The 27,792-nt window shown below is 49.7% G+C and overlaps 2 protein-coding genes across 2 annotated transcripts; both read left to right on the top strand.

Moving 5' to 3' along the window:
• Positions 1–1,569: 1,569 nt before the first annotated feature.
• Positions 1,570–10,092, top strand: atp6v1g1 (ATPase H+ transporting V1 subunit G1). Its single transcript, XM_038733082.1, has 3 exons — positions 1,570–1,759; positions 9,175–9,275; positions 9,371–10,092. Exons 1-3 carry the CDS (start codon positions 1,678–1,680, stop codon positions 9,542–9,544), a joined length of 357 nt encoding a protein of 118 aa, XP_038589010.1. The 5' UTR covers positions 1,570–1,677; the 3' UTR covers positions 9,545–10,092.
• A 3,680-nt stretch (positions 10,093–13,772) lies between these two features.
• Positions 13,773–27,776, top strand: LOC119914080 (high affinity copper uptake protein 1-like). The gene is made up of 6 exons (XM_038733080.1): positions 13,773–13,965; positions 18,779–18,821; positions 21,318–21,484; positions 21,635–21,707; positions 24,054–24,222; positions 26,128–27,776. The coding sequence occupies exons 3-6, from the start codon at positions 21,320–21,322 to the stop codon at positions 26,327–26,329; spliced, it is 609 nt and encodes a 202-aa protein (XP_038589008.1). The 5' UTR covers positions 13,773–13,965; positions 18,779–18,821; positions 21,318–21,319; the 3' UTR covers positions 26,330–27,776.
• The last annotated feature ends 16 nt before the right edge of the window (positions 27,777–27,792 follow it).

The following is a 27,792-nucleotide window of genomic DNA, read 5'->3' as shown; positions in this document are numbered from 1 at the left end:
GCTACCAGAGGCTAACTCAGGCCGTTCAGCACCGACTACCGGGGACTGGCTAGCTACAGTAGCTAAAGACTGATCTACCAAGGTGCGGAGCCGGACTTCTAAATCACTGAGCCTCGCCTCCATGTCTATAAATAAACTACACTTATTACATGTACCATTACCGCTAAAGGAGGCAGAGGAGTAACTGAACATCTGACACACCGAGCAGGAGAAAGTAGGAGAGAGAGAGGGAGAAGGAGAAGCCATCGCTAGCTGCTAAGCTAAAGTCGCTAACGGCTAAGCTAAAGTACTGTAGCGTCAGCTACCAAAACACTAAAAGATGGAAAGAACTGTGAGTGCTTAGGCAAAATTACTGTAAGAATAAGTGTTTAGCGAACAGTTGGCCGCTGTAATCAAACAAATGTAACTGTTATTTAGCGAGAGCAGCACAACACGGTACCAACACACAAGCACCGGAAACGGAAATGAGTCGACACGCTTACCGCAATACGTCAGCAGTACCCCAGGGTCTTCAAGTGAACCAGAGTAACTGTGAGGTTCTGATAAAACATCCATGAGTTGTTATCAACAGTCGTACCCACTAACTTCTCTTCCAAAAAGAAAAAGAAGGTGTTTCCTTGTTGGACCTCACCATCCCATGCAGGCTGCTGTGGTCAAAGGCAGAACATTTCACCGCATGTTGACCTGAAGACACGGAAAGCCACTGACTCAACATGAACACATGAAGCTGCTCTGAAGAACGCTTTCAAACTGCCAACCAGATGTTCAGGATCAATTGGATCACGCAGTGTTTGTCGAAGGTTTAATATTCCTAATTTGTTTTTTGAAAGGCGTGGCCGTCCACAGTTTCTGTTATCTTAGAATTATAAATGTACCAAACTCCATTTTCCACAAACGAGCTCCTGAAGCTGAGAGAACGGCTGTTAAATTTCTCTCCACACTGATGAAGATTACAGAACAACCAGCATGTGTTACTGAGAAACAGTCCAGGTTCACAAGAGTGAATCGATGAGGCTGTGCTGGTTGGTCAAGACCTTCTACCGATATAGGTTAATTCTGGGAAAATGAGGATCTTGTCTGTAATAAAGGTTTCTGGTTTTAAAAAGCTCCAAAAGATCTCTTATTATTGAGATTTCCGCTCTCACTAGCTGGGAAAGATCTTTTTCATTGTTTGTGTAATCATCTCCCTCCCTCCAAACACATTTAGAGGAGTTCATATAAACTGTCCCTGTAATAATAAACACATTTAAAACAGATGTGTCCCCTTTAGGTTCTTTCTGTAAACTAGAAAGAAGACGAGGTCCTGTTTCTACATCATGACACTGACTCACAGCCCGTCAGTGATTCTCTAATATAAGGTGTGCTGTTGGTAAGTTTCACGTCCTTAAGGCTTCAGAGAACTCACACTTTTCAAAATTATAATATCAAACCAAAACTCTATTAAACCTCTTTATAATAACCTCTCAGTAAAATGTTTATATATATTAATTTATTTCTTTTTATTTGATCTGTCTTTGTGAATAAAGTTTATTTAAAAAGAGAAAAAAAACTCCTCGTGACGGCGTCACGTGAGCGCATCGTGACGTGGCATCAGCTGACTGCGGTCAACAGAGAGACAAGTCCTGGTCCTGGTCCTGATCGTGGTCGTAGTGAATCCTCCTCCGGCTCGAGTCCAACATGGCGAGTCAGTCTCAGGGCATCCAGCAGCTGCTGCAGGCGGAGAAGAGGGCGGCCGAGAAGGTGGCCGAGGCCCGCAAACGTGAGTAGGAAGGCGGCCTGCCAGCCCGCGGCGGCCCGCTAACTGTTAGCGGATTAAAACGGTGAAAAATGAGTCTGCGAGGAAGGAAAGATAAAGACCAGCATGCAGGAGCAGGTGGCAGGACCCTGCAGGACCCTGCAGGACCCGTAGACATGAGGAGAAACCCCGGCGGGCTGCTGACAGCCTGGTTACATAGAGAAATCCGTCGGTTTAGAGATTTTTCGCTCCAGGTTTCATTTTAAATCAACTCAGAAACAAACAGGAGATCATTTTACAATCATCACCTTCCTCTTTTCAGTTCGGCCTACAGCAGCTTCTCCTACCCTCACGGTAATTTGGTATAATGTGGGGTTTTGTTCTGCTCCTCCCCACCGTCTGTCAGCTCAAATCGATTATAAATAAACGTATTAAACCGCGATAGTTTATGAATTAAATATGCGCCGGATTAAAGGTTGTGTCCTGTACTTTAAATACTAAACGTCCAAGGTCAGATACTACACGAGTGTCTGCATGTCAGGAGGGGTATTTAATAAAAGTGGCGGAAATCTGAAGGAGGTTTGGTTGATTTGTCTAGTTTACCCCATGTTGTGACTAAAACATCTTAAAACCTGGAAATGATTTCATCTCCAGTGATGTAATATTAACGCTAACACGCTGCTTTACATGTGTTACTGTGAATTTAGGTGCTTTTATTCATGTAATTCAGTAGTTTTTTGTTCTTTTCTGCTGAAATAATAAAACCTTTTAGTTATTATGAATATTCAGTGTATTTTCGGTCACTTCCTGCTGATGGGTGTGAGTCAGCCGCTGAGCATCATGGGAGGTCTTGTGATAAAGAGTCATGTAGACCGATGTGGATCAGAGAGCCTCCTGTAGTGGACCCCTGTACCTGAGCCGGTCTCGGGGAGCAGAACCCGACCTGTTTCGCCTTCACGGCTGCTCTCCATCAGTGTGTCAACTCTAAATACCAAACTCTTATTGTCAGAGTCGACTAATCTGTTAATTAGTTATTTGATTAGTCACGATTATTTTGTCACCACTAACTCTAATTAAACCATTTAACTGATTAAATATCTTTCAAGGCAATCGCTGACACGCAGCATGAAGTGACCGAGGTTTACCGGCGTCGGCGCCAGCGGGAAACCAGCCGGCTCCTCCCCCTAATGTTCACTGCTGGCCTGTTTTTGACTGAAGCCGCATCAGGCGGCACAGGCTGCTGCTCAGGTCTCTTATTTGTCGTTTCCTGGCTTGAACAGGAAGTTGTTTCACTCCGCCATCTCGCCATCATCCGTCCCAGAGCTCTTACTAGCGCTCCGGGGATCGAGGATACACCAGCGCGTCCTTCGTGGAGGTCTTTTACTGACAGACACGCCCCCTAACGGGCAGCTGTTATGTTGATTGGACGCTGCAGCTGATCGGACTGACTGACTCACTCAGGTCAAGGCTCAGCGTTAAACAGCGGGTTTGAAACTTACTGGCCCCCGGCCATCGGGCCCCCGTTATTGTTGAGCCCTGCAAGTGTTTCACTGCAAAGTCTTCTGTTTGAGTTGTTTTATGATTCACTTTCTTGTTAAAATCTGAGTTCATTTTAGGTCTGAACAACAAAAGCTCCACACGTACCAGCTGTGATCAGCTGATCACAGCTGGATCTGCTTCACGACGTGTCAGAGGAAAGGACGCTTCATGTCTCTGGAAACATGTTTCCTCGTCCCTTCTCTCCTGGCTTGCTATCGTCTCTCCATGAATCCCGGTGGGCGGGACTAAGATCCAAGGAAAAGACGCAAGTGAGAAAACGTGGATGCAATTTGGAGACTTGAGAAGCACCAGAGAGCAGATGAACCAGGCAGGAAGTCAGACACAGAACGGCAGTGAGAATCTGGTCGACTTTCAAAATAAAACACCGTGTGCAGACTCCTGATCATACATCAAGAATAAACTCAGTTTAAACAGACAAACAGGAAACAGTTTAACCACGTAGCTACTGAACCATGGCAGAAGCTCAAAGGTCAGGACAACTGAACAAGTCAGCAAAATCAGACGGGCAGAACGCTCTTATTCTGAAATGCTCAGCCTGCAGAGGGCGCAGCGAGCTCACAGATGGTGTCTGCTAACACGCTAACACTCCGCTGCTGAAACACGCCGGAGAAAACCGCCGCACAGCCGCTGCCTGTGTCGGTTTTCTCGGCGCCATCATTCCGCGTCCTTCTTCAGTTTGGTTTGTTGTTGTAAACAACGCTGCGATTGGTTAACAGGTCTGTCACACAAGGACGACAACAGATTGAATCTGTAACGGCACGTTTAAAACGGGTCAGACGTTTAATTAAGCTACATTTTAATCACCGCCGTCACGATTAGGTAATGGCGTTCTTTCTAATCGCAGTTTTGATTGGAAAACGATTAATCGTTCAGTTTTAAAGTCGCCAAGCTGGTTTTAACTTTGACACTTTAGCTTTTTAACCGTATAAAACAAAGGCAGGTTCTGTGACCACGTTACACCGACGATGTCACGAGAAACCAGCGGCGTCCCGTCACACGTCTGTTCTGTGTTTTTCCACAGTGCTCACAGGTTCTATAAGTGGAGAACGATCTGTGGGCCGCATGTTCCTCGATTTAAAATGTTAGAGCGGTGCCAGTTGCAGTGGTCCGAGGAACTGGGACCAGGGCGCGCTGTGTGGGCGGGACCGCAGCTGGCTCCGCTAACCTCGCCGCTTGTGGAGCTTCTCAACCACAAAAAGCAGATTTTCAATGCGCCATCAAGTTTGGTAAAACTGCCGATATTCAAGTTCTCCAGCTGATTTCTGCCTCAAAACCTCTCAGAAGCGTATTTAGTGATGAAACAGCGAGCAGAAGTGTTCGCCTCTTTCTCCGCTTCTTCTTCGTGAGTATCTTACAATGAAGCAGACAGCGGAGGCGACGCTGCCCTCAGCACTTCCTGTTGTGCGCTGCAGTTAGAAATGTTGCCGTCTGTCAGTGTTTCTCCTGGGACGGAGGTGAAGCGCCGTGTGTCCGAGCATTAAACCCCAACGCGTCTCGGCAGCATCGCTCTGGTGTCCCTGAGCAACTGCAGTGTTTTCCCAGTTTAACGTCCGCTTTAGATGAATGCTTTGGTGTTGGTCGGGGGGTTTGGGACTCCTCCACCGAGAATATTTTATGTTTTCCAATGAAATATATGTAATTTCATAACATCATATTGGGCCGTTATTTTCACCATCTCTCTGAACAAATAGTTGGAAAAGCTAAACAGCCAAAGATCAGTCTGCTGGAGGAACTCCAACCTTTAGATCTGGAGAAAAAAGCTGGGCAGCAGCTGGGAAACGACAGACTTTTCTTGGTCTTGAGAAGCCGACACGCTGTAACAGACACCGTACATTTACTGCCAGAATATTTTCCTCCGCTCGCGTTCACGTCACTTTCTGCCGCTCGGACAGTCAAACGCTCGCTACGCACCTCCTGATTCAGAGTGACGCTGCTGTTATATCATGTGTCACGTGTGTTCTGCATAGAACGAGGAGAGGAAGCGAGCCGAGCGTTGAGGGCTGCCGCGCTCCCACAGCGTGCGAATGAAAACATTTGTAGCGCATAGTTTAATGATTGTGGGAACTTTTAGTTATTCAGCAGCGGCGCACAGAGGAAACACCGGTCTCTCCTTTAAACGGCCTCTCTGTAATGAAGCGTCGACAATTAAATTTCACGCCGATGACGTGGTCGATTCTGCCGACTAATCGTTGCAGCCGTACTGTAAACAGATGACCATCATCAGACACGTCCTGTTCAAAACCTTTCACAGTTAATGAGGAACACTGAGCTCTTTCTGTCCGGCCTGAACAAACTGCAGTTTCTATAAGAACAGCGACTTTAGCAGAACCTGACGGGAGCTGAGCTTGACTGCGGCAGAAAAGGTCATTGAAACTGCAACATTCGAGAAATAAATTCCTTCATTTTACAAAAAGTTTTTCTCTTGCTTGAGCTGTGTTTTGTGGAAAAAGAGTAAAGTCCTAAACGGGAGATGGAAACACTTTCTCTGAATCAGTTCTGACGTCGCGAACTTGTAACTCACGACTGATCAGCTGTTTCTGCTGTCGGCGTCTCGCCCGGCTGTGCAGAGTTCTGCACGCCTGCAGAGAAGTTCCTGCAGCTCGTTTGTGCTGAGAACAGAGGAGGATGCAGATCTGGGCAGGAAGCCTTCATCAGCTGTTCTGCTGAGTGATGCGTTCACCTCTTAGAGGTCCTTCTCAGATCCTTCGCTCTGCACGCCAAGTTATCGCCGCATGTTTCTGCTCAGTGTCGAGAACACTTTGAATCATTTATCCCCACAGAGGAAATTAGAGTGTTTAAAAGCATGATCTGGCCGGATATTCCCATGGCGTGCGGAGACGTGGCTGGCAGCAGTTGTTCCTCTCTGTTTCTCTCAGATCAGCGGCCCTCAGGTTCCTGCGTCTGGTTCTGTTTCTGGTTTAGACCCAGACGTCTTGTTTATTACAGCCACGTGTAACGTCAACTGCTGACGTAACGACGGTTCATTCGCTCCAAACCAGCTGATGGAAACGCACAGATTTCAGTTTCTTTTAACTTCTTTTTAGCGACATTTCAAAACTACGCTCAAAATTCACAGGACAGTTCGATGGAAACATGGCGCCTCAAAATAAAGACTGAACCAGGAAATGATTTACCTTCATCACACCCAGCTGTCACTTCTCTCTCTCTCTCTCTCTCTCTTTCTCTCTCTCGCTCACTCGCCCTCTCTCTCGCTCACTCGCCCACTCTCTCTCTCACTCGCCCTCTCTCTTTCTCACTCGCTCTCTCTCTCTAGTTCTTTCATCTTGCTCTCTCCCTCTTTCTCTCTCACTCTCTCTCTCACTCTCTTTATTTCTCTCGCCCTCTTTATTTCTCTCGCCCGCTCTCTCTCACTCGCCCACTCTCTTTCTCACTCGCTCTCTCTCTCTCTATTTCTTTCATCTTGCTCTCTCTCTCTCTCTCTCTCTCTCTCTCTCTCTCTCTCTCTCGCTCACTCGCCCACTCTCTCTCACTCTCTCTCACTCTCTTTATTTCTCTCGCCCTCTTTATTTCTCTCGCCCGCTCTCTCTCTCACTCGCCCACTCTCTTTCTCACTCGCTCTCTCTCTCTATTTCTTTCATCTTGCTCTCTCCCTCTTTCTCTCTCTCTCACTCTCTTTATTTCTCTCGCCCTCTTTATTTCTCTCGCCCGCTCTCTCTCTCACTCGCCCACTCTCTTTCTCACTCGCTCTCTCTCTCTATTTCTTTCATCTTGCTCTCTCTCCCTCTTTCTCTCTCACTCTCTCGCCCTCTCTTTATTTCTCTCGCCGCTCTCTCTCTCACTCGCCCGCTCTCTCTCTCTGGCGGGTGTCTTGCCCTCTCTCTCTCGCACTCTTTCTCACTCGCCCTCTCTCTCTCGCCCTCTCTCTCTCGCCCTCTCTCTCTCGCCCTCTCTCTCGCCCTCTCTCTCTCGCCCTCTCTCTCTCTCTGGCGGGTGTCTCGCCCTCTCTCTCTCGCCCTCTCTCTCTCTGGCGGGTGTCTCGCCCTCTCTCTCACTCGCCCTCTCTCTGACGGGTCACTCGCCCTCTCTCTCGCCCTCTCTCTCTCTCTGACGGGTCACTCGCCCTCTCTCTGCCCTCTCTCTCTCTCTGGCGGGTGTCTCGCCCTCTCTCTCTCTGGCGGGTCTCTCGCCCTCTCTCTCTCTCTGGCGGGTCTCTCGCCCTCTCTCTCGCCCTCTCTCTCTCTGACGGGTCACTCGCCCTCTCTCTCTCGCCCTCTCTCTCTCGCCCTCTCTTTCTCTGGCGGGTGTCTCGCCCTCTCTCTCTCTCACCCTCTCTCTCTCTCTCGCCCTCTCTCTCTCACCCTCTCTCTCGCCCTCTCTCTCTGGCAGGTGTCTCTCTCTCTCGTCCTCTCTCTCTCTGGCGGGTGTCTCGCCCTCTCTCTCTGGCGGGTGTCTCGCCCTCTCTCTCTCTCTCGCTCTCTGGCGGGTGTCTCTCTCTCTCGCCCTCTCGCTCTCTGGCGGGTGTCTCGCCCTCTCTCTCTCTCGCCCTCTCTCTCTCTGGCGGGTCTCTCGCCCTCTCTCTCTCGCCCTCTCTCTCTCTCTGGCAGGTGTCTCGCCCTCTCTCTCTCGCCCTCTCTCTCTCTCTCTGGCGGGTCTCTCGCCCTCTCTCTCTCGCCCTCTCTCTCTGGCGGGTGTCTCGCCCTCTCTCTCTCGCCCTCTCTCTCTCTCTGGCGGGTGTCTCGCCCTCTCTCTCTCGCCCCCTCTCTCTCTCGCTCTCTCTCTCTCTGGCGGGTGTCTCGCCCTCTCTCTCTCGCCCTCTCTCTCTCTCGCCCTCTCTCTCTCTGGCGGGTCTCTCGCCCTCTCTCTCTCTCGCCCTCGCTCTCTCTCTCTCTCTGGCGGGTCTCTCGCCCTCTCTCTCTCTCGCCCTCTCTCTCTCGCCCTCTCTCTCTCTGGCGGGTGTCTCGCCCTCTCTCTCTGGCGGGTGTCTCGCCCTCTCTCTCTCTCGCCCCTCTCTCTCGCCCTCTCTCTCTCTGGCGGGTGTCTCTCTCTGGCGGGTGTCTCGCCCTCTCTCTCTCGCCCTCTCTCTCTGGCGGGTGTCTCGCCCTCTCTCTCTCGCCCTCTCTCTCTCTGGCGGGTGTCTCGCCCTCTCTCTCTCGCCCTCTCTCTCTCTGGCGGGTCTCTCGCCCTCTCTCTCTCTCGCCCTCGCCCTCTCTCTCTCTGGCGGGTGTCTCGCCCTCTCTCTCTCGCCCCCTCTCTCTCTGGCGGGTGTCTCGCCCTCTCTCTCTCGCCCTCTCTCTCTCTGGCGGGTCTCTCGCCCTCTCTCTCTCGCCCTCGCCCTCTCTCTCTCTGGCGGGTGTCTCGCCCTCTCTCTCTCGCCCCCTCTCTCGCCCTCTCTCTCTCTGGCGGGTGTCTCGCCCTCTCTCTCGCCCTCTCTCTCTCTGGCGGGTGTCTCGCCCTCTCTCTCTCGCCCCCTCTCTCTCTCTCGCTCTCTCTCTGGCGGGTGTCTCGCCCTCTCTCTCTCGCCCTCTCTCTCGCCCTCTCTCTCTCTCTGGCGGGTGTCTCGCCCTCTCTCTCTCGCCCCCTCTCTCTCTCGCCCTCTCTCTCTCTGGCGGGTGTCTCGCCCTCTCTCGCCCTCGCCCTCTCTCTCTCTGGCGGGTGTCTCGCCCTCTCTCTCTCTCGCCCTCTCTCTCTCTCTGGCGGGTCTCTCGCCCTCTCTCTCTCTCGCCCTCTCTCTCTCTCTGGCGGGTGTCTCGCCCTCTCTCTCTCGCCCCCTCTCTCTCTCTCGCTCTCTCTCTGGCGGGTGTCTCGCCCTCTCTCTCTCGCCCTCTCTCTCTCTCGCCCTCTCTCTCTCTCTGGCGGGTGTCTCGCCCTCTCTCTCTCTCGCCCTCTCTCTCTCTGACACGCTCTCTCGCCCTCTGCAGGTAAGAACCGGCGTCTGAAGCAGGCGAAGGAGGAAGCCCAGGCGGAGATCGAACAGTACCGCCTGCAGAGAGAGAAAGAGTTCAAGACCAAGGAGGCGGCGGTACGTCACATGACACCTGCTGATGCTGCTGTTTGTTAAAAACATTTGTTTATTTATCTTCCTGATGTCTCTGTGTCCCGCCCCCACCCGCCCAGGCCCTCGGTTCCCATGGCAACAGCGCAGTGGAGGTGGACCGCGACACCGCCGAGCGGATGGGTCGTATCCAGGCCAGTTACCGTGGTAACCGGGAGGCGGTGCTAGGCGAACTGCTGCGGCGCGTCTGCGACATCCAGCCGGAGTTTCACGCTAACTACCGCGTGGCCGGCTGAGGGGGCGGGGCCAGATCTGAGAGGGCGGGGCAAACAGAGGAGACCATGGACGTTAGCAACATTAGCAAAACAAAGAAGTAATGCTCCCAGAGAATTAGTCCTTTTATTTTAGGTCCTTACTTCCTGTTTGGCTGCTCCGAACAAAGACCTCGTTAATAAGTGTTGTTACCGTGTCGATGTTAACGAAGTATTTATATATAAGTGATATTTCCTGAATCTAACAAAATAAAAGTCTTTCTACTTCTCTGTGAGGAAAAATCAGGCAATCAGCTGTCGGTAAAATAAATTATAAACTAAATGAAATCAGATTTAACAAGCCGATTTTTTTCTCTAAACTCTCTCCTCCAATCAGGACGCACAAATCATCTGTCTTGGCTCTCTAAGGTGATTGGCCGGAAAAAGTAGAAAGGCTTTTATTGTGAAAATTTTCTGCATTTCCACTGTTTTTTTGTTTGTTTCCTCTGTGTGAACATGTGACTTCCTGTTAATGTTTGTAAAGTGATGATGAAATAACAGAAAATAATAAACTGGATGTTGATTGGCTGAAACTGTGTAATGCTGCTCTGTGATTGGCTGAGCTAAAGACCAGCAGAGGGCGTTGTGTTGTTGACCCTTGAGAGGGTTTTAAAGGTCCTTGAAGTTCTCCAGAGGGGCCTTGAGGCGTCCTGGAAAGATCTGAAGAGAAACAAATGATCAGAGTTAATGAGGCTGCTGATACTTTACTCCGGTACTGCTCTGAAGTATACATTTGATGTACATGTACTTCACTTGAGTATTTTCTGGTTCTTTTTCAGCTGTGGCTCAGGAGGTAGAGCGGGTTGGCCGTTAATCGGAAGGTCGGCGGTTCAATCCCGGCTCCTCCGGGCTGCATGTCGAAGTGTCCTTGGGCAAGATACTGAACCCTGAATTTCCCCTGGAGGCTGTTCAGTGTTTGAGCTCAGTGAGTGAATGTGTGTGATGTAGTGTAAAAGCGCTGTGAGCGGTCGAAAAGACTCTGACAGCTGACAGGATGATGAGACTGACGAGGGAAACGACAGCTTTGCTGCTTTTCCTTATGATTCTCTTTATTTTAAAACTGCTTTGTCAAAGAGTTTCACTTTTTAACCTGAAACTGAGAGACGACGTCTTGTTAGTCCCTCTGTCCCTGTGAGGCCCCTGAGACCCTGAACTGCTCCAAACCTACCTGAAGCCCTCAGACAGCTGGAGGATGGTTCTCTGGAGACGAAGGCAGGCAGCCCAGCCTGAAGAGGATCTTGGTCTTACCCAACTGGTATTTGTCCTGGTGCTGAAAGAAGACCGGAGCTCAGGGGCAGAACGGTGATCAAGAGGAGCCCAAACCAGCCAGGTGCTGTTCTCTGCCCCGTCCACAGGAGGGCACTGCAGGGTGCTCAAACCTCTTCCCATCACCACCTGTTCTCCATTCAGCTGTTCCACAACCACAGCTGCCGACAGGAAGAACAACAACTGCCAGCTCCAGACCCAGTGGGCACGGAGACTTTTAGACCCAAGTGGTCCGCAGCCCAGAGACGCCGTAACCAGAGGATCTGGATCCACCGACTGGGCACCCAAAGGAGGGGACAGCTGATGGCCTGTCTGGACCCTTGTGGACCAGAGTCTCCCATCAGTCAGAGTGCATTCAGGTCTAAGTCTTCATGAAACACACGGTACCCGTGAAGAAGAAACTAAGTGTAACTCATCTGCCTCTTCAGCAGATCCCGTAGGAAATCCAGTTTTAGTTGTTTTATTGGATATACATGTTGTCCCTCTCAGTCACCACCCCCGCCACCGAGCTGGCCTTCTTCTCCAGCTCGCCGAGTCCCCCCCCCCCCAGCTCAGATGACGCTGGCCCCTACAGACTGGTAGCACATCTGCAGCAGCCTGGTGCTCACGCTGAAGGAGACTCCTCAGCCTGCAGAGGCCTCGCTGCCGTCCACGATGTTCTGCTCGTTCCGGAGTCGAAGCAGAAGTCAACAGAACCGGCCCTTTCCTCACGTTCTGCTCCTCATGCATTTACTTTTATTTATTACAGTGAAATCCCTGAAATCACTCGCAGTGGGCGGGGCTATCTGGAGGTTATTTAAGTTATTTTTTAAGGCTGAAATCGGTCCGGGTTAATCAGAAGTTGTTATATTTATTAGAAAACTAGTTTCAGAAGTGAGCTTCAGTTCCTGATGACAGTAATGACCCAGATGGTCCTGAGAAAAAGGATCTATAGCTGATGCTTCAACAGAGACCTCGCTCCGTCCTCACTGATTATGTCCATGTTCACCTTAAGGATGGATTAATGACGACCATGAAACGAGGCCCTTCGGTACCTAAACCTGGTTCAGATAGGAGACGCACTGAGAACCTGAGACAGGTGGATTACAGATTATTAACACAAACTCTTGCTGATCGGCAGAAAGACAGAAGACACAACAACATCAGGCGGGTTCTTCATTTAAACATTTTTAAAAAACCTGTTGGCAGAATATCAAGGCAGCATGAGGAGGATTTCAGATGCGACGCATTAAGACATGCGACACATCAGTTAGCTAAACTTCAAATGTGCCTTCAGGATGTTAAAACCTGGATGAGCTGTAATTTTCTCATGTTAAACTCAGATAAAACTGAAGTTATTGCTCTGGGGCCTAAGCACCTCCGTGACGCATTATCTAAAGATATAGTTTCCCTGGATGGCATCACCCTGGCCTCCAGCACCACTGTGAGGAATCTTGGAGTTATCTTTGATCAGGACATGTCGTTTAAGTCTCACATTAAGCAAATTTCAAGGACCGCCTTTTTTCACCTACGTAATATTGCGAAAATCAGGAACATCCTGTCTAAAAATGATGCAGAAAAACTAGTCCATGCATTTGTTACTTCTAGGCTGGATTACTGCAATTCCTTATTATCAGGCTGCTCGAAAAAGTCCATTAAGACTCTTCAGCTGATCCAGAATGCTGCAGCACGTGTTCTGACAGGAACCAGGAAAAGAGATCATATTTCTCCTGTTTTAACTTCTTTGCATTGGCTTCCAGTAAAATCCAGAACATAATTTAAAATCATTCTTCTTACCTACAAAGCTCTTAATGGTCAGGCACCATCTTATCTTAAAGAGCTCATAGTACCTTACTACCCCACCAGAGCACTGCGCTCCCAGAATGCAGGGTTACTTGTGGTTCCTAGAGTCTCCAAAAGTAGACTAGGAGCCAGAGCGTTCAGCTATCAAGCTCCTCTCCTGTGGAACCAGGTTCCAGTTTGGGTTCAGGAGGCAGACACCATCTCCACATTTAAGAGTAGGCTTAAGACTTTCCTCTTTGATAAAGCTTATAGTTAGGGCTGGCTCAGGTGAGTCCTGAACCATCCCTTAGTTATGCTGCTATAGGCCTAGACTGCCGGGGGATTTCCTATGATGCACTGAGCTCCTCTCTCCTCTACTTTCTCTCCCTCTGTATGCAACCTCATCCCATTATTGCATGTTACTAACACAACTTCTCCCCTTTCTGGTAGTCTTGTGCTTTCTCGTCCCTCTCCTCTCTCCTCCTATCACTTCCTGCAGGTGTTTCTGGCTCTGGAGCTGTGGAGTCTGGATCTGTGGTTGCGGGTCACCTGCTGCCCCCGTGTTCCTGCTCGACACCCTCTGCTGCAACGACTATTGTTGCTAGTCTTATTGTTATTATTGTTATTATTACCATTAACACTATTATAAATATCTGTACCATTTTTCATTTAGTCTATAGCAACATCACCTTTACTGTCTGTACCTCTGTGTGGATATTGTGTAGGCTGCCTCTCTCTCTCTCTCTCTCTCTCTCTCTCTGAGAGACCTGACCTGGAAAAAGTCCAGGTCAAAGCACCAACTTGAGTTCTGGAGTTCCACCATCGGTCTCTTTCCGGACGTCATGAGTGTTGATGAATAAAGTTTTCAGTCCTCTGAGCTTCGCAGTTTTTTGTCCATACTTTGCACCCAGTTTCCTCATGAAGACAGGGAAGAAAGGCTTAAATTAACACCTGTGGATGTTTTGTGCTTTGTGTTGAAACTTAATCCTTTTATCCTCCCTGAAATCACAAACACCAAACAGAAACATCCGGGATGAGGTGAGCCGATGAACACGCGCTGATCACATGACTCTTCACTACAAACCACGCTTACGTGGCTCCAATAAGACCCCGCCTCTCACCTCAGCCCTCGTCTCTTATTGGTCCAACTGGGACTCACGTTTCCCTGGCCCGCCTCTTCTTGGCTCTCTTTGTGCTGCGTAAACACGTGATGACGCAAGGGGGGCACGGAAGCGGCGGACGCTGAGGAGAAGTTGAAGAAAACCACCGACTTTCTTCTTGTTTCTTCTTCTGTTTGATCTGCTCACGAGCTTTTTCGTGTCGTGTTTTGGGGCCAGAACGGAGGACAGGACGAAGAAGAGTTCACGGGGGATTTCCAGGTGAGCTCGCGACCTGTTTCTGTAACTCGGCCAGTGACCTCTGCTGCTAACGCTAGCACACCGTCTGCTACCAGACCGAACTCCATAGAGAAATGTTCGAGTTTAAGGCTTATGACCTGACCGAACTCCATAGAGAAATGATGCAATTTAAGGCAAAGCCAAGAGTGTGCGGGGTTCGAACCTGTGGCAGTCTGAGAACAGAACGAGTCTTCACCTCCTCTGTAGGACCCGGTTTGCTGCACAGGCAGAAGTTGGGAAGAAGTTATCTGGAAATGAATTGCACAAACAGAGATTGGTGTGCGCCGATTTACAGGAGGGCTCGTGCGCTGTCAGGGCATCGTGGAGTTAAAGTCCGCCGCGTGCACGCGCGTGCCCACGAGGAAGGCAGCATTGACCTGCACGGTTTTTCTACGGAATCTGGTGACGTGTGACAGCTTCATGGGAGAGGAGTAGGGAAAGTGTCAGTTTCCCTGGTAAAGCAAATACCTGCAGGGATAAAGAGGTGGAGGAGCATCTGAGGACAGTGAAGACCACAGACAGAACAGGGGACCACGTGTCCAAACACAGTCCAGACATCGAACCATAGAACCGGTCTCCTGTTCTGGTTTGGAAGTCCAGGATTTCACAGAACAGGACTCTGTTAGTGAGGACGAGGCCGCTAACCCTAAAGAGAGTGTTGACGTTGTAACCGCCGCAAGCTGAACCAACAAAGAGGGGAGGCCCCCCCACAGAGACCGAGCGGGAGCTCAGGAGCCTCAGGCTGTCTGCAGCAGTGTGCTTCTGTCAAAGACCAGGACCCGTATTTATCAAGCTTCAGAGGACGCTGCTTAGAGCCGGCGTCAGACTGTCTCGCCTCCAAGCTTAAAAGTTATCGTGTCAGACCTGAGGGCCCGCCCACACTGCTGGGTTCTGGTTTACGACGAGACCTTCTGCTACGTCTGCTCCTCCCGTCCAGACTCCAACGGAGAAGTTTGGAAACGCTGCCGTTCGGCGCTCTGATTGGCTCTCAGGCGGTGCTGACAGAGTTTTAGATTTAGTATTTTATTAAAATATTCTGTGTGAATAACTCTTCTACGCTCGTACTCTGCATGTCGCCGTATTTACTTTGCATCGACTCCCAGTCTGTTTCCCGCCGCCACCGCCGCTTTTACCTCCCTTGTTACATTCAGTCCCAGCTCGTTATTGGTCCACGCCTGCTTCCTGTTTACACCGGCCCGCTGCACCTGAACACCCACTACCTGTTTTCAGCTCTGATTGGCTGCTGTGGACGGAGATCGTATCCATTTTAAAACGCAGTAGTGTGGGCGGGGCCTGAGAGCTGATTCTCGACACTTTGCTGCGCCCTAATGGTGTAGGCGAGGACCAATCACTGAGGAGAAGAATATTCTCAGATGAATTCACACTCAGGTTGTGAGGTCGTGAGGTCGCAGCCTCCTGATGCGTGAGGGCGCAGCCTCCTGACGCGTGAGGTCGTGAGGTTGTGAGGTCGCAGCCTCCTGATGCGTGAGGGCGCAGCCTCCTGACGCGTGAGGTTGTGAGGTCGCAGCCTCCTGATGCGTGAGGGCGCAGCCTCCTGACGCGTGAGGTCGTGAGGTTGTGAGGTCGCAGCCTCCTGATGCGTGAGGGCGCAGCCTCCTGACGCGTGAGGTTGTGAGGTCGCAGCCTCCTGATGCGTGAGGTCGCAGCCTCCTGATGCGTGAGGGCGCAGCCTCCTGACGCGTGAGGTCGTGAGGTTGTGAGGTCGCAGCCTCCTGATGCGTGAGGGCGCAGCCTCCTGACGCGTGAGGTTGTGAGGTCGCAGCCTCCTGATGCGTGAGGGCGCAGCCTCCTGACGCGTGAGGTTGTGAGGTCGCAGCCTCCTGACGCGTGAGGTTGTGAGGTCGCAGCCTCCTGATGCGTGAGGTCGCAGCCTCCTGATGCGTGAGGTCGCAGCCTCCTGACAGGCGAGGGCGTGAGGTTGTGAGGTCGCAGCCTCCTGACAGGCGAGGGCGTGAGGTTGTGAGGTCGCGAGGTCGCAGCCTCCTGACGCGTGAGGTCGCAGCCTCCTGACAGACGAGGGCGTGAGGTCGTGAGGTCGCAGCCTCCTGACAGACGAGGGCGTGAGGTCGTGAGGTCGCAGCCTCCTGATAGACGAGGTCGTGAGGGCGTGAGGGCGCAGCCTCCTGACGCGTGAGGTCGTGAGGGTGTGAGGTCGCAGCCTCCTGATGCGTGAGGTCAAGAGGGCGTGAGGGCGCAGCCTCCTGACGCAGGAGGTTGTGAGGGCGTGAGGGCGCAGCCTCCTGACGCAGGAGGTTGTGAGGGCGTGAGGTCGTAGCCTCCTGACGCGTGAGGGCGTGAGGTCGCAGCCTCCTGATAGGCGAGGGTGTGAGGGCGTGAGGTCGCAGCCTCCTGATAGGCGAGGGTGTGAGGGCGTGAGGTCGCAGCCTCCTGATAGGCGAGGGTGTGAGGTCGTGAGGTCGCAGCCTCCTGATAGGCGAGGGTGTGAGGTCGCAGCCTCCTGATAGGCGAGGGTGTGAGGTCGCAGCCTCCTGACAGGCGAGGGTGTGAGGTCATGAGGTCGCAGCCTCCTGATAGGCGAGGGTGTGAGGTCGCAGCCTCCTGATAGGCGAGGGTGTGAGGTCGCAGCCTCCTGACAGGCGAGGGTGTGAGGTCATGAGGTCGTGAGGTCGCAGCCTCCTGATAGGCGAGGGTGTGAGGTCATGAGGTCGTGAGGTCGCAGCCTCCTGATAGGCGAGGGTGTGAGGTCATGAGGTCGTGAGGTCGCAGCCTCCTGATAGGCGAGGGTGTGAGGTCATGAGGTCGTGAGGTCGCAGCCTCCTGACAGGCGAGGGTGTGAGGTCGTGAGGTCGTGAGGTTGTGAGGTCGCAGCCTCCTGATAGGCGAGGGTGTGAGGTCGTGAGGTCGCAGCCTCCTGACAGGCGAGGGTGTGAGGTCGTGAGGTCGCAGCCTCCTGATAGGCGAGGGTGTGAGGTCATGAGGTCGTGAGGTTGTGAGGTCGCAGCCTCCTGATAGGCGAGGGTGTGAGGTTGTGAGGTCATGAGGTCGTGAGGTCGCAGCCTCCTGACAGGCGAGGGTGTGAGGTTGTGAGGTCATGAGGTCGTGAGGTCGCAGCCTCCTGACAGGCGAGGGTGTGAGGTTGTGAGGTCATGAGGTCGTGAGGTCGCAGCCTCCTGACAGGCGAGGGTGTGAGGTTGTGAGGTCGTGAGGTCGTGAGGTTGTGAGGTCGCAGCCTCCTGATAGGCGAGGGTGTGAGGTCGTGAGGTCGCAGCCTCCTGACAGGCGAGGGTGTGAGGTTGTGAGGTCATGAGGTCGTGAGGTCGCAGCCTCCTGACAGGCGAGGGTGTGAGGTCATGAGGTCGTGAGGTCGCAGCCTCCTGACAGGCGAGGGTGTGAGGTTGTGAGGTCATGAGGGCGTGAGGTCGCAGCCTCCTGATAGGCGAGGGTGTGAGGTCGTGAGGTCGTGAGGTCGCAGCCTCCTGACAGGCGAGGTTGTGAGGTCATGAGGTCGTGAGGTCGCAGCCTCCTGACAGGCGAGGGTGTGAGGTTGTGAGGTCATGAGGGCGTGAGGTCGCAGCCTCCTGATAGGCGAGGGTGTGAGGTCGTGAGGTCGTGAGGTCGCAGCCTCCTGATAGGCGAGGTTGTGAGGTCATGAGGTCGTGAGGTCGTGAGGTCGCAGCCTCCTGACAGGCGAGGGTGTGAGGTCGTGAGGTCGCAGCCTCCTGATAGGCGAGGTTGTGAGGTCATGAGGTCGTGAGGTCGTGAGGTCGCAGCCTCCTGATAGGCGAGGTTGTGAGGTCATGAGGTCGTGAGGTCGTGAGGTCGCAGCCTCCTGATAGGCGAGGTTGTGAGGTCATGAGGTCGTGAGGTCGTGAGGTCGCAGCCTCCTGACAGGCGAGGGTGTGAGGTCGTGAGGTCGCAGCCTCCTGACAGGCGAGGGTGTGAGGTCGTGAGGTCGCAGCCTCCTGATAGGCGAGGTTGTGAGGTCATGAGGTCGTGAGGTCGTGAGGTCGCAGCCTCCTGACAGGCGAGGGTGTGAGGTCGTGAGGTCGCAGCCTCCTGATAGGCGAGGTTGTGAGGTCATGAGGTCGTGAGGTCGTGAGGTCGCAGCCTCCTGACAGGCGAGGGTGTGAGGTCGTGAGGTCGCAGCCTCCTGACAGGCGAGGGTGTGAGGTCGTGAGGTCGCAGCCTCCTGATAGGCGAGGTTGTGAGGTCGTGAGGTCGTGAGGTTGTGAGGTCGCAGCCTCCTGATAGGCGAGGTCGTGAGGTCGTGAGGTCGCAGGTACTCTGTGTACAGTTTAAAGGTCTGTCTGGAGATAGGAGGTTTTATTGTGTTTGTCAGCACGTACACCTGTCAGAACCATAAAAGTACTTTGTGTTTTAAAGTACTACAGTACACTCAGCAGTACACACGGAGCAGACGGGGGCATGCTGGGCGTGTTGGGTGGTGGAACAGCTCGTCGTCATAGAAACGGATCACATGCTTGTGGTCGTCAACTCGCAGACCACAGCCGGAGACGAGCATCTGACATTAACAGTTACATTTTCGTGACTCGTGATTCATGGCGAGCGCACGTTGAGGTTGACCCGTGGCGTTCCAGGTGATTGACAGGAGACAGACTGCAGGTGTGCAGATGGATAATGATTAAACTGATGTGACAGGTGAGCTGCAGGTGTGGAAACGGCTTTCCATTGGCTGAGTTGGGACACAGCTGATTGGCTGTCTGACAGTTATGTGTTTTATTGCCTGAAGTTTGTTTCAACTGTTATCACTTTTTATTGGCTGCTGATCTCTCTCTCTCTCTCTCTCTCTCAGACAGTCTTCAGTGCTCGGTCGCCCCTCGCCGTCTCCTCTCCAGGTAAGCGATTCTCCGTTTCTCTCTAAGAAATGAACTTTACCTGGATTCAGTGTCAGGTGAGTACTCGCTGTGCTGACAGGGCTGAGATCGGCCAATCAGAGCGCAGGAATGGAGCCGGTGAAAGTTTCAAAGACCCAAAAAAGAAGCGCTTTGAGTGTTTCTGTCTCGTCTGTGAGATGGCGGTGAAGCTAGCTTAAAGTGCACGCGTATTCCAGCCTTTACGGTAAGTGAAGCGGCGCAGAGCGAGCTGCCAGGCAGGTCAGAGACTTTATCCTGTCAGGATGAGAGTCCTGCCTGAAGAGCGGCTGCGAAGTCTTCATGTTACAACATTATTTATCAAACCGGGTCGGACAGGATGGATTCAGCGCGACAAGGAAACACATGTGGCAACGTCCGGTTTTCAAAATAAGGCGTCTGTACAGGATGGAAATAAGATTAACTGGATTATATTCACAGAAAGTATAAAACATATTACATGTGTCCATTAAAAGGAAACGGGCTCATGTAATTTACTTTACCGCCCCCCCCCCCCCAGTCTGTGCACATCCTGCAGGAAACACTGAGGGAAAAGCTCATTGTGTTTAAGGCTGTTCAGCGTTGGCTTCACGTTTCAGACCGGAAGCTTCCCGCTCGATTAAAACTCTGCTTGATGATGTCTGGGAGCAAAGTGACGGAGCAGTGAGGCGTTCAGGGACAGCGGGGCCCTGCAGCGCCCCCCTGAGGCTGGAGGCTTCACCACCTTCAGCCTTTTTACTGTGAAACCATAAAACAGGTGGAGTTTGTCCTGAAGGTGTTCGGACCAAAGGTCCTGTTGTTATCTACTTTATATCAGCGTGTCCCAACATGAGGCTCGGGGCCTCCTAAAGGGAACAGTATAAATCTGCTGAGATGATGATGATGATAAGGAGGAGGACGTGTCTGCTGCACGCAGTCTGCTTTAATAGCAGTAGAAATAAACACGTGTTGCTGCTCGAACTCAACAGATTTCTGGAAAACACTTCCTCCGTCAGCAGGACGTTTCATCGGGTCGCTGAAAACGTTTTTCACAGCTGCAGGTGGAGGAGTTTGTTAATGAACCAGCTTTACCTGGACCGGGCTTTTAATATGGCGCAGTGGATGAGACACATGGCTCTGGTGTTAGAGACCCGGGTTCAGTCCCCCACTGTGATCTAAGTAGAGTCTACAGCCGTTTTCATGCGGTGTGGTTTCCTGGGAGTATTAATGCGGCGGCTCGTTGCGCTGCGCTGCGTTGTTATCAGGGGTCTTGTTAATAAAGCTTTATTGAATTTAAATTACAGAGTGGGCGAGAGACATTATAAATACAGAGAGAGAGAGTAACTCAAATTGATGCTGACTCGTCCAAACAGACAACAGGAAGTTAAGTGTTGCCGACGGCGACCACTGACCTTCCTGTTAATGTCGCACTGATCTAATTGGCTGAAGGCAGACGGCATCTCGCAGCGCTCCCATTGGCTCGCCCTGCCTGTTGTAGCCTCGGGGCCTGAGAGCCAATCAGATTACGGCGGGGCGTCTGCTCAATGATGTCAGAAGTTACGGTCATCAGGCGTTCAGTGTGTCTCTCTCTCTGGTGGAGTCAGCATCGCTCTGAGGGAAGAAGCGGCGGGAAGGTAAGAGAGAGAGAGCGCTCGCAGTGTCTCTCGCCCACCTTTCAGTTTTTTATCCTCATTTAAGATGTGAAATTAGACTTTTGTCTGAAAATGGAAGATAACCTGCTAGATGCTAGCGTGCTAATACCAACAACCAACATGACGCCAAACGATCAGACGCCGTAACAGCTGATCAGATGGGCTGTTTTAAAAAACCCAGAAGAAACCAGAGAGACGCTGCAGAACCCTCCGACAATCTTTAGCTCTGCTCAAAACAGAAGGCAGCTGCCTCGCCGCCTCCTCGCCTCGCTCCCTCCTCGCCACCTCCTCGCCTCGCTCCCTCCTCGCCGCCTCCTCGCCTCGCTCCCTCCTCGCCTCGCTCGCTCCCTCCTCGCCTCGCTCCCTCCTCGCCTCGCTCGCTCCCTCCTCGCCTCCCTCCCTCCTCGCCTCGCTCCCTCCTCGCCGCCTCCTCGCCTCGCTCCCTCCTCACCGCCTCGCTCCCTCCTCACCACCTCGCTCCCTCCCTCCTCGCCTCCCTCCCTCCTCGCCTCGCTCCCTCCTCGCCGCCTCCTCGCCTCGCTCCCTCCTCACCGCCTCGCTCCCTCCTCACCACCTCGCTCCCTCCCTCCTCGCCTCCCTCCTCGCCTCGATCGCTCCCTGCAGTGCCCAGTGATAGCTGCCTCTACGTCCATGTTAACTGCTAATTCAGATACGACCGTTTGACTAAATGTGACCACAAACAAAAACTCTCTGACTGCATGGCAACATCAGACTTCCTGTTTACATCCTCCCAAAGCATTATGGGAACTGTAGGATTTCCCCTTCTAAATAGAAGTCTGACAAAGAATAATCAGTGATTAAACCTATGAACTTATTTTTTTTTCTGCAGCGATGGATCACACAAACCACATGAACCACATGGACCACATGAACCACATGAACCACACCACGGGGGGCACCCACCCCCATCACACCATGGCCCCTCCCACCACAGGACATGACCACGGAGGAGGTGGAGGAGGAGACGATGGGAACCATGGAGGACATGGGGGGATGGTAAGGGGCGGGGCTTATCACTTCTACATGCTAATAAGACAATAGCTTCAAGGTTAACTCTCACATAATAAAGTCATGTGATGTTAGCATGCTAGCATGAGATAGCCACATACGGTGTGGAGCTAACGTGCTAATGTTGTGGTTGCCTAGGCGATGACCTTCTACTTTGGCTACAACAACGTGGAGCTGCTGTTCACCGGCCTGCTCATCAACTCACCCGGAGGTCGGTTCATCGTTTATACCTTTTAGATGCTTTGTTAGGCTGTTAAACATTTATTCCTTAATAGTTACTGCTCGCTATTTAAAAGCTTCTAGTACTTATTCATTAGTGACAAGTGGCTATTCCATCAGTGACGGGTGGCTATTCCAGATTAGTGACGGGTGGCTGTTCCAGATTAGTGATTAGTGACGGGTGGCTGTTCCAGATTAGTGATTAGTGACGGGTGGCTGTTCCAGATTAGTGACGGGTGGCTGTTCCAGATTAGTGACGGGTGGCTGTTCCATCATTATGCCATCAGTGACTAGGGACTATTCCAGATTAGTGACGGGTGGCTGTTCCAGATTAGTGATTAGTGACGGGTGGCTGTTCCAGATTAGTGACGGGTGGCTGTTCCAGATTAGTGACGGGTGGCTGTTCCATCATTATGCCATCAGTGACTAGTGACTATTCCAGATTAGTGACGGGTGGCTGTTCCAGATTAGTGACGGGTGGCTGTTCCATCATTATGCCATCAGTGACTAGTGACTATTCCAGATTAGTGACGGGTGGCTGTTCCAGATTAGTGACGGGTGGCTGTTCCATCATTATGCCATCAGTGACTAGTGACTATTCCAGATTAGTGACGGGTGGCTGTTCCAGATTAGTGACGGGTGGCTGTTCCAGATTAGTGACGGGTGGCTGTTCCAGATTAGTGACGAGTGGCTGTTCCAGATTAGTGACGGGTGGCTATTCCAGATTAGTGATTAGTGACGGGTGGCTGTTCCAGATTAGTGACGGGTGGCTGTTCCAGATTAGTGACGGGTGACTGTTCCATCATTATGCCATCAGTGACTAGTGACTATTCCAGATTAGTGACGGGTGGCTATTCCAGATTAGTGACGGGTGGCTGTTCCCTCAGTGAGTAGTACTTATTCATCAGTGACTAGTGACTATTCCAGATTAGCGACGGGTGGCTATTCCAGATTAGCGACGGGTGGCTATTCCAGATTAGTGACTAGTGGCTATTCCCTCAGTGAGTAGTACTTATTCTGTCAGGATCGCTGGGTGCGCAAAGCAGGAGTGAGCCCAAACGCATGACACTGAGAGCTGAGATTGAGTTCCAGGTTTTATTTATCCCAAGCACGACAACAGGCATGAACAGAACTCACAAGTACAGGAACTGGTACATCCAAAAGGTAACCGGTAACAACACGACATCCGACAGGACAGGACTGACACGAGACAATGACCGGACCGGGAATGAACAGAAACACCAGACATTTATACACAGTGATTAATGAGCAGGGCGGGAGCAACACAGGTGACTGGGATCAGGGTTAACGAGGCAGAGAGACAGAAGGGAAAACAGAGACTAGCAGGCAGGCAGATTACTGAGGGGGGAAAAGACAAAACACAAGAAACCCAGACACGCTCAGGACAGGATCGTGACATATTCATCAGTGACTAGTGGCTATTCCCTCAGTGAGTAGTACTTTTTCATCAGTGACTAGTGACTATTCCAGATTAGTGGCGGGTGGCTATTCCAGATTAGTGATGGGTGGCTATTCCAGATTAGTGACTAGTGGCGATTCCAGATTAGTGACTAGTGGCTATTCCAGATTAGCGACGGGTGGCTATTCCAGATTAGTGACTAGTGGCTATTCCAGATTAGCGACGGGTGGCTATTCCAGATTAGTGACTAACTTTTGCAGATTAGTGACTAATTGCACATTTTTGTCATTAAAGTCTATTTGGCTCTGCAGTTCGGATATCAACTACTCATTAATTACTAGTAACTTACTGAATAGTTATTAGCAATCATTTCGATTTTACTAGTATCTATTATTTAGATATTAGTGATTATTTTGTAGTTACTATTAACTATTCCATTCTTACTAGTAATAATTAAAATGTTACTATCAACAAGCCCTTTTACTAGTAACCCCCCAAAAAATGTACTAGTAAGAGTGAAAATGTTACTAGTATCTTTTGGAATAGTTCTTGGTGACTAATGAATAGGCACTAGTATGTAAATAATTCAGACTAGTAAAATGGAAATAGTTACTAGTAACTAATGTATAGGTGATATCTAAACTGTCGAGCCCCATTGATTTCAATGGCAAAAATGTGCAGTTAGTTACTATTAACTAAAAATAAAGTATTAGTATCTGATCAATTGTTACTAGTGAAGTAAAATAATTTAGTAAGACTGCAATAGTTACTAGTAACTAATAAGTGCTAGTAGCTTTTAAATAGAGAGTAGTACGTTTGAAGGAATAAATGTTAAAACGGCTTGTTGTAGTTTTGTGTCCCGTCTCACTCGTTGTCATCGTTAACCCCTCCCCTCTCCTCCTCCTCTCGGCCAATCAGAGATGGTCGGGGCGTGTATCGGCGTCTTCCTGTTGGCGGTCCTGTACGAGGGGTTAAAGATGGGTCGTGAAGTGCTGCTGCGTCGCAGTCAGGTTAACGTACGCTACAACTCCATGCCGCTCCCAGGGGCCGATGGGACGGTGCTGATGGAGACGCACAAGACGGTCGGGTAGGTGGCTAATGCTAATGCTAACAACGACACGTGCACAACAGGAAGTGATTAGATGATTAGTAAATACTAATGATGAATGAAAGCCAACAAGGTAAACTCTGGGCTCTGATACATGCAGAAGTTTTGTCTTGTATCCGCTGCAGATACTTCAAATGTGCATTTTCACCTGGGATTAAACCATTTTCAACTGTAGAACAAAAAGTATAAACTCATAATTAAGTAAAGTAATGAATAAATAAAACTGGGCGATGTTTGACTTAGATTTCACAAAGTAATACACAAATGTTTAAAATTATATTATTTTGATATTAAAATAAACATTAGAAACAGAAATGTAAATATTTAATCTTACCGAATCAAGACGGCATTAAATTACGAAATAAAAATAACATAAATTATTTAAAATGTTTAAAAGTTCATAAGAATTTAAATTAAAGCTGCACCACTTTTCTAATATAATAGAAACACATTTCACACAAATATATAATATATTTAACAAAATGACTGAGAAGTCATAGGAAAATTATAAAAAATAGTATTTACTCGATAAAATAATTAGTTTTCAAAATTGATTATAGATCATTTCTGTGAAAAACTACTTGACTACAAATTAAAAACTACCTAAACTAAACAATAAAAAAAAAACTGATTAAATTTGATCATTTTCTGCATTTGAACATTAAGGATCGAAATCAAGGGAATTTATTTCATGAAGTAAATGTCTGAGGTTTCAGACTTAATAAAAAATGAAAATGAAGTTAAAAACAGCAACGTTTAAAGTTACTAAATAAACTAAATCAAATTACACATTTTCAATCAATAGAAAAACATCCACCAATATAAAGCAATGAAAAATCTATTAACTATAAATGCTGATTAATACAGAGCTGCTCTCGACCAGCCGAGCTCGGCTGTCAATGTGACGTAAATGTGATGTGTTCGGAGGGGCGGAGCTTCCTGTTGGACTAAAGTCCCGCCTCTCCGGACTCTCTCTCAGGTAACTGTAGAGTTCTGGTCGTGGTCCCTGGTTCTGGTCCTGGTCCTGGTTCTGCACCTGCTCTGTTGAGACTCTCAGACTGTCCAGGGCCAAAACGGATGAATGGTCCGTTCTGATGATGAATAATTGATGAGCATCAGCAGCTTCTGATTGGAGTGTCTATAATAATCCTCGTCAGAACTGAAATAAACGTCTTTTACAATCTGACGTCTTTCAGTTTCAAAATCCATAACAGAAAGTTTAAATTCAGCATTCAGGATTTTACTTTTTGTCCATCTGTGTAACAATGAAAACACTAAGCAGGACTTTGTTTGTTCCACCAAAATCCAGACATCTTTGAAACTTTTTAAAAAAGAGAAAATAAACGTCAGACGGGGACTTTCTGTTCTGCTCCCTCTCTGTCCTGCAGGTGGCGCTCTACTTTGTTAAGCTGTGTTCACTGTGTGTGGAGGAGGCTAAACAGGCTAACACTGAGGCTAATGCTAACATTAACTGTGACACAATGTAATTAAAAACTAATCAAATATTATATGGATGTAAAGAGATAATGCTAATGCTAACTCTGCTAAGTGCATTACATTTTCCTATGTTAGCTATAATGCTAATGCAACAGCGTGTATATGTAAACATGTTGCAATGCTAACACCAACAACACAATGAAAACTAATGCTAACATTGCTACAAATTCGTTTAGCCTCACGGTACAATTATTAGCTTGATTACTGTTAGCGTACCTAACTGTTAGCATTATTTGTTCTGTGACGACACACTTTATTATTCATTCCAGCTACATTATACTCTGTTTATATTGATTAAGTGTCTTTATGAGTAATAGTGCTAATGCTAAACGTAAAGCTAACATTAGCATCATGTAAAATGCTAACCACCTCCTCTCGTCCTCGCAGGCAGCGGATGCTAAGCCCCGCCCACTTCCTGCAGACCCTGTTGCACATCGTTCAGGTGGTCGTCAGCTATTTCCTGATGCTCATCTTCATGACCTACAACGCCTACCTCTGCATCGCCGTGGCAGCCGGCGCCGGCATGGGTTACTTCCTGTTCAGCTGGCGGAAGGCGGTGGTCGTCGACATCACCGAGCACTGCCATTAGCCAAGCGTGCTAGTTAGCATCGCGTCGGGAGGTTTGATTTCTGCTGATCACAATCAAGAAAACTCTAACACTTAGACTCTGTGTTAGCACGCTAGCCGACCTGGAACTACAAATGTAGTTCATAAAACGAGACACTAAACTACAGATGTCGCTAACATGCACACTAACGTCTGAAGTTAGCGATCAATAAATCCTCGTTTTGCAGAAAATGACAATTAATGTTTTTGTGTTTTGTGAACTCCTGCCGGTGAGCGAGCCAGCCAATCACAGCTCGGATCACCCTCAGAGGTTTCTGATTGGCCAAATCACATCTCACGTTTTTTTAGTGCCATGACAACTGGAAGGTTAGTGCCAGCTGCTACTAGCAAAAATGTTAGCATACGTAGCTCACCCACGCTTTTAGTTAGCATCGTTAGCAGCTCGTTAGAAGAGCGACCAATCGTAAACCTGTATTTAAACATTTATTTAGAAGATAATATATTCGGTCGTAGATGTTTCACATTAAAATAACACTTTAGAAACAGATTCTGCATTTATTAAATAAATATGGTCGACGTGAATCAGCTGACGAGCCGCTTCATCAATTAAAGATCTTTAGATTTTACTGAACGTATGAAATATGACGTTTACATGTTTCTCTTTAAAATAAAGAAATCAGCTCCTGTGAACATCGAATCTTCCAAAAAAGTATTAATTTTTATAAAAATGGTTTTCAAAAGTTTCAAAATAAAGGTGTTCAGAACGTCTTTTTTCCTGTTGGAGAACTCCTATTGGTCCGTGAGCCGGCCAATCAGAGCTCTGATGTTTCACAGAACATTAGATTGTAATTATGCGATCATGAAACCTGGAGACGCTTCTAAATGAACCCGTTTATATTTTGAGATCAGCTGTTTCCTGTTGCCGCCGTCGGCCTTAAACCCGACACCTGCTGCCTTAACGTGGCCGGCGAGCGTCCTGCTGACTCTAGAGGCCAGTCTTTGAACACGTCGGCGTGGAGGCGCCGCCGGTTTCACTTCAGGACAACTTGAAATCTCTCGTGTCTTTGTGTATCTGTGCGAGGAGCCAGCGACAGATCTGATGTCAGGAGGCATCTGATTGGCTCCTGATGTCAGATCTGATGTCTACAGATGTGATTTATTGTGATTATTGGTTTTGTTGTTTTTAAAGATTCACTCTGTGAGGTAGGCGGAGTTTACGAACCGGACCAATCAGGTTGCAGGGACAGATTTCAGTTACTGGACATTTTATAGCCGAAACTGTTGAGTGACGGTGAAGGAAAGCGTCTGTGTTGGACGTCCTGTCCGTGTGAATCTGATCGTCTCTGATGAAGAATGAAGTCGAGTCTTGATGTCTGAAGGAAACTGTTTTAGCAGAATAAATGTTTTAAATGTCACAAATGCTGTAATCGTTGAAAAAAACACAGAATAAAGTTTATGAAGAAACTCGACGTCTCTTCGCCTTCA

This window comes from Micropterus salmoides, unplaced genomic scaffold (genome assembly GCF_014851395.1).
Source record: "Micropterus salmoides isolate LMB-PRFRI ecotype aquatic unplaced genomic scaffold, ASM1485139v1 Ms_hic_scaffold_20, whole genome shotgun sequence".
Classification (NCBI taxonomy): domain Eukaryota; kingdom Metazoa; phylum Chordata; class Actinopteri; order Centrarchiformes; family Centrarchidae; genus Micropterus; species Micropterus salmoides.
Note: the sequence above shows the minus strand (reverse complement) of the source record. Positions and strands in the feature narration are given on the sequence as shown.

Bases quoted from the DNA above. Each gene is read 5' to 3' on its own strand.
- atp6v1g1 (XM_038733082.1), top strand. From the start codon at position 1,678: ATGGCGAGTCAGTCTCAGGGCATCCAGCAGCTGCTGCAGGCGGAGAAG. The intron at 1,760-9,174 runs GTGAGTAGGAAG...CGCCCTCTGCAG, and splicing joins GGTGGCCGAGGCCCGCAAAC to GTAAGAACCGGCGTCTGAAG. The intron at 9,276-9,370 runs GTACGTCACATG...CCACCCGCCCAG, and splicing joins TCAAGACCAAGGAGGCGGCG to GCCCTCGGTTCCCATGGCAA.
- LOC119914080 (XM_038733080.1), top strand. From the start codon at position 21,320: ATGGATCACACAAACCACATGAACCACATGGACCACATGAACCACATG. The intron at 21,708-24,053 runs GTCGGTTCATCG...TCGGCCAATCAG, and splicing joins GCTCATCAACTCACCCGGAG to AGATGGTCGGGGCGTGTATC. The intron at 24,223-26,127 runs GTAGGTGGCTAA...TCGTCCTCGCAG, and splicing joins GAGACGCACAAGACGGTCGG to GCAGCGGATGCTAAGCCCCG.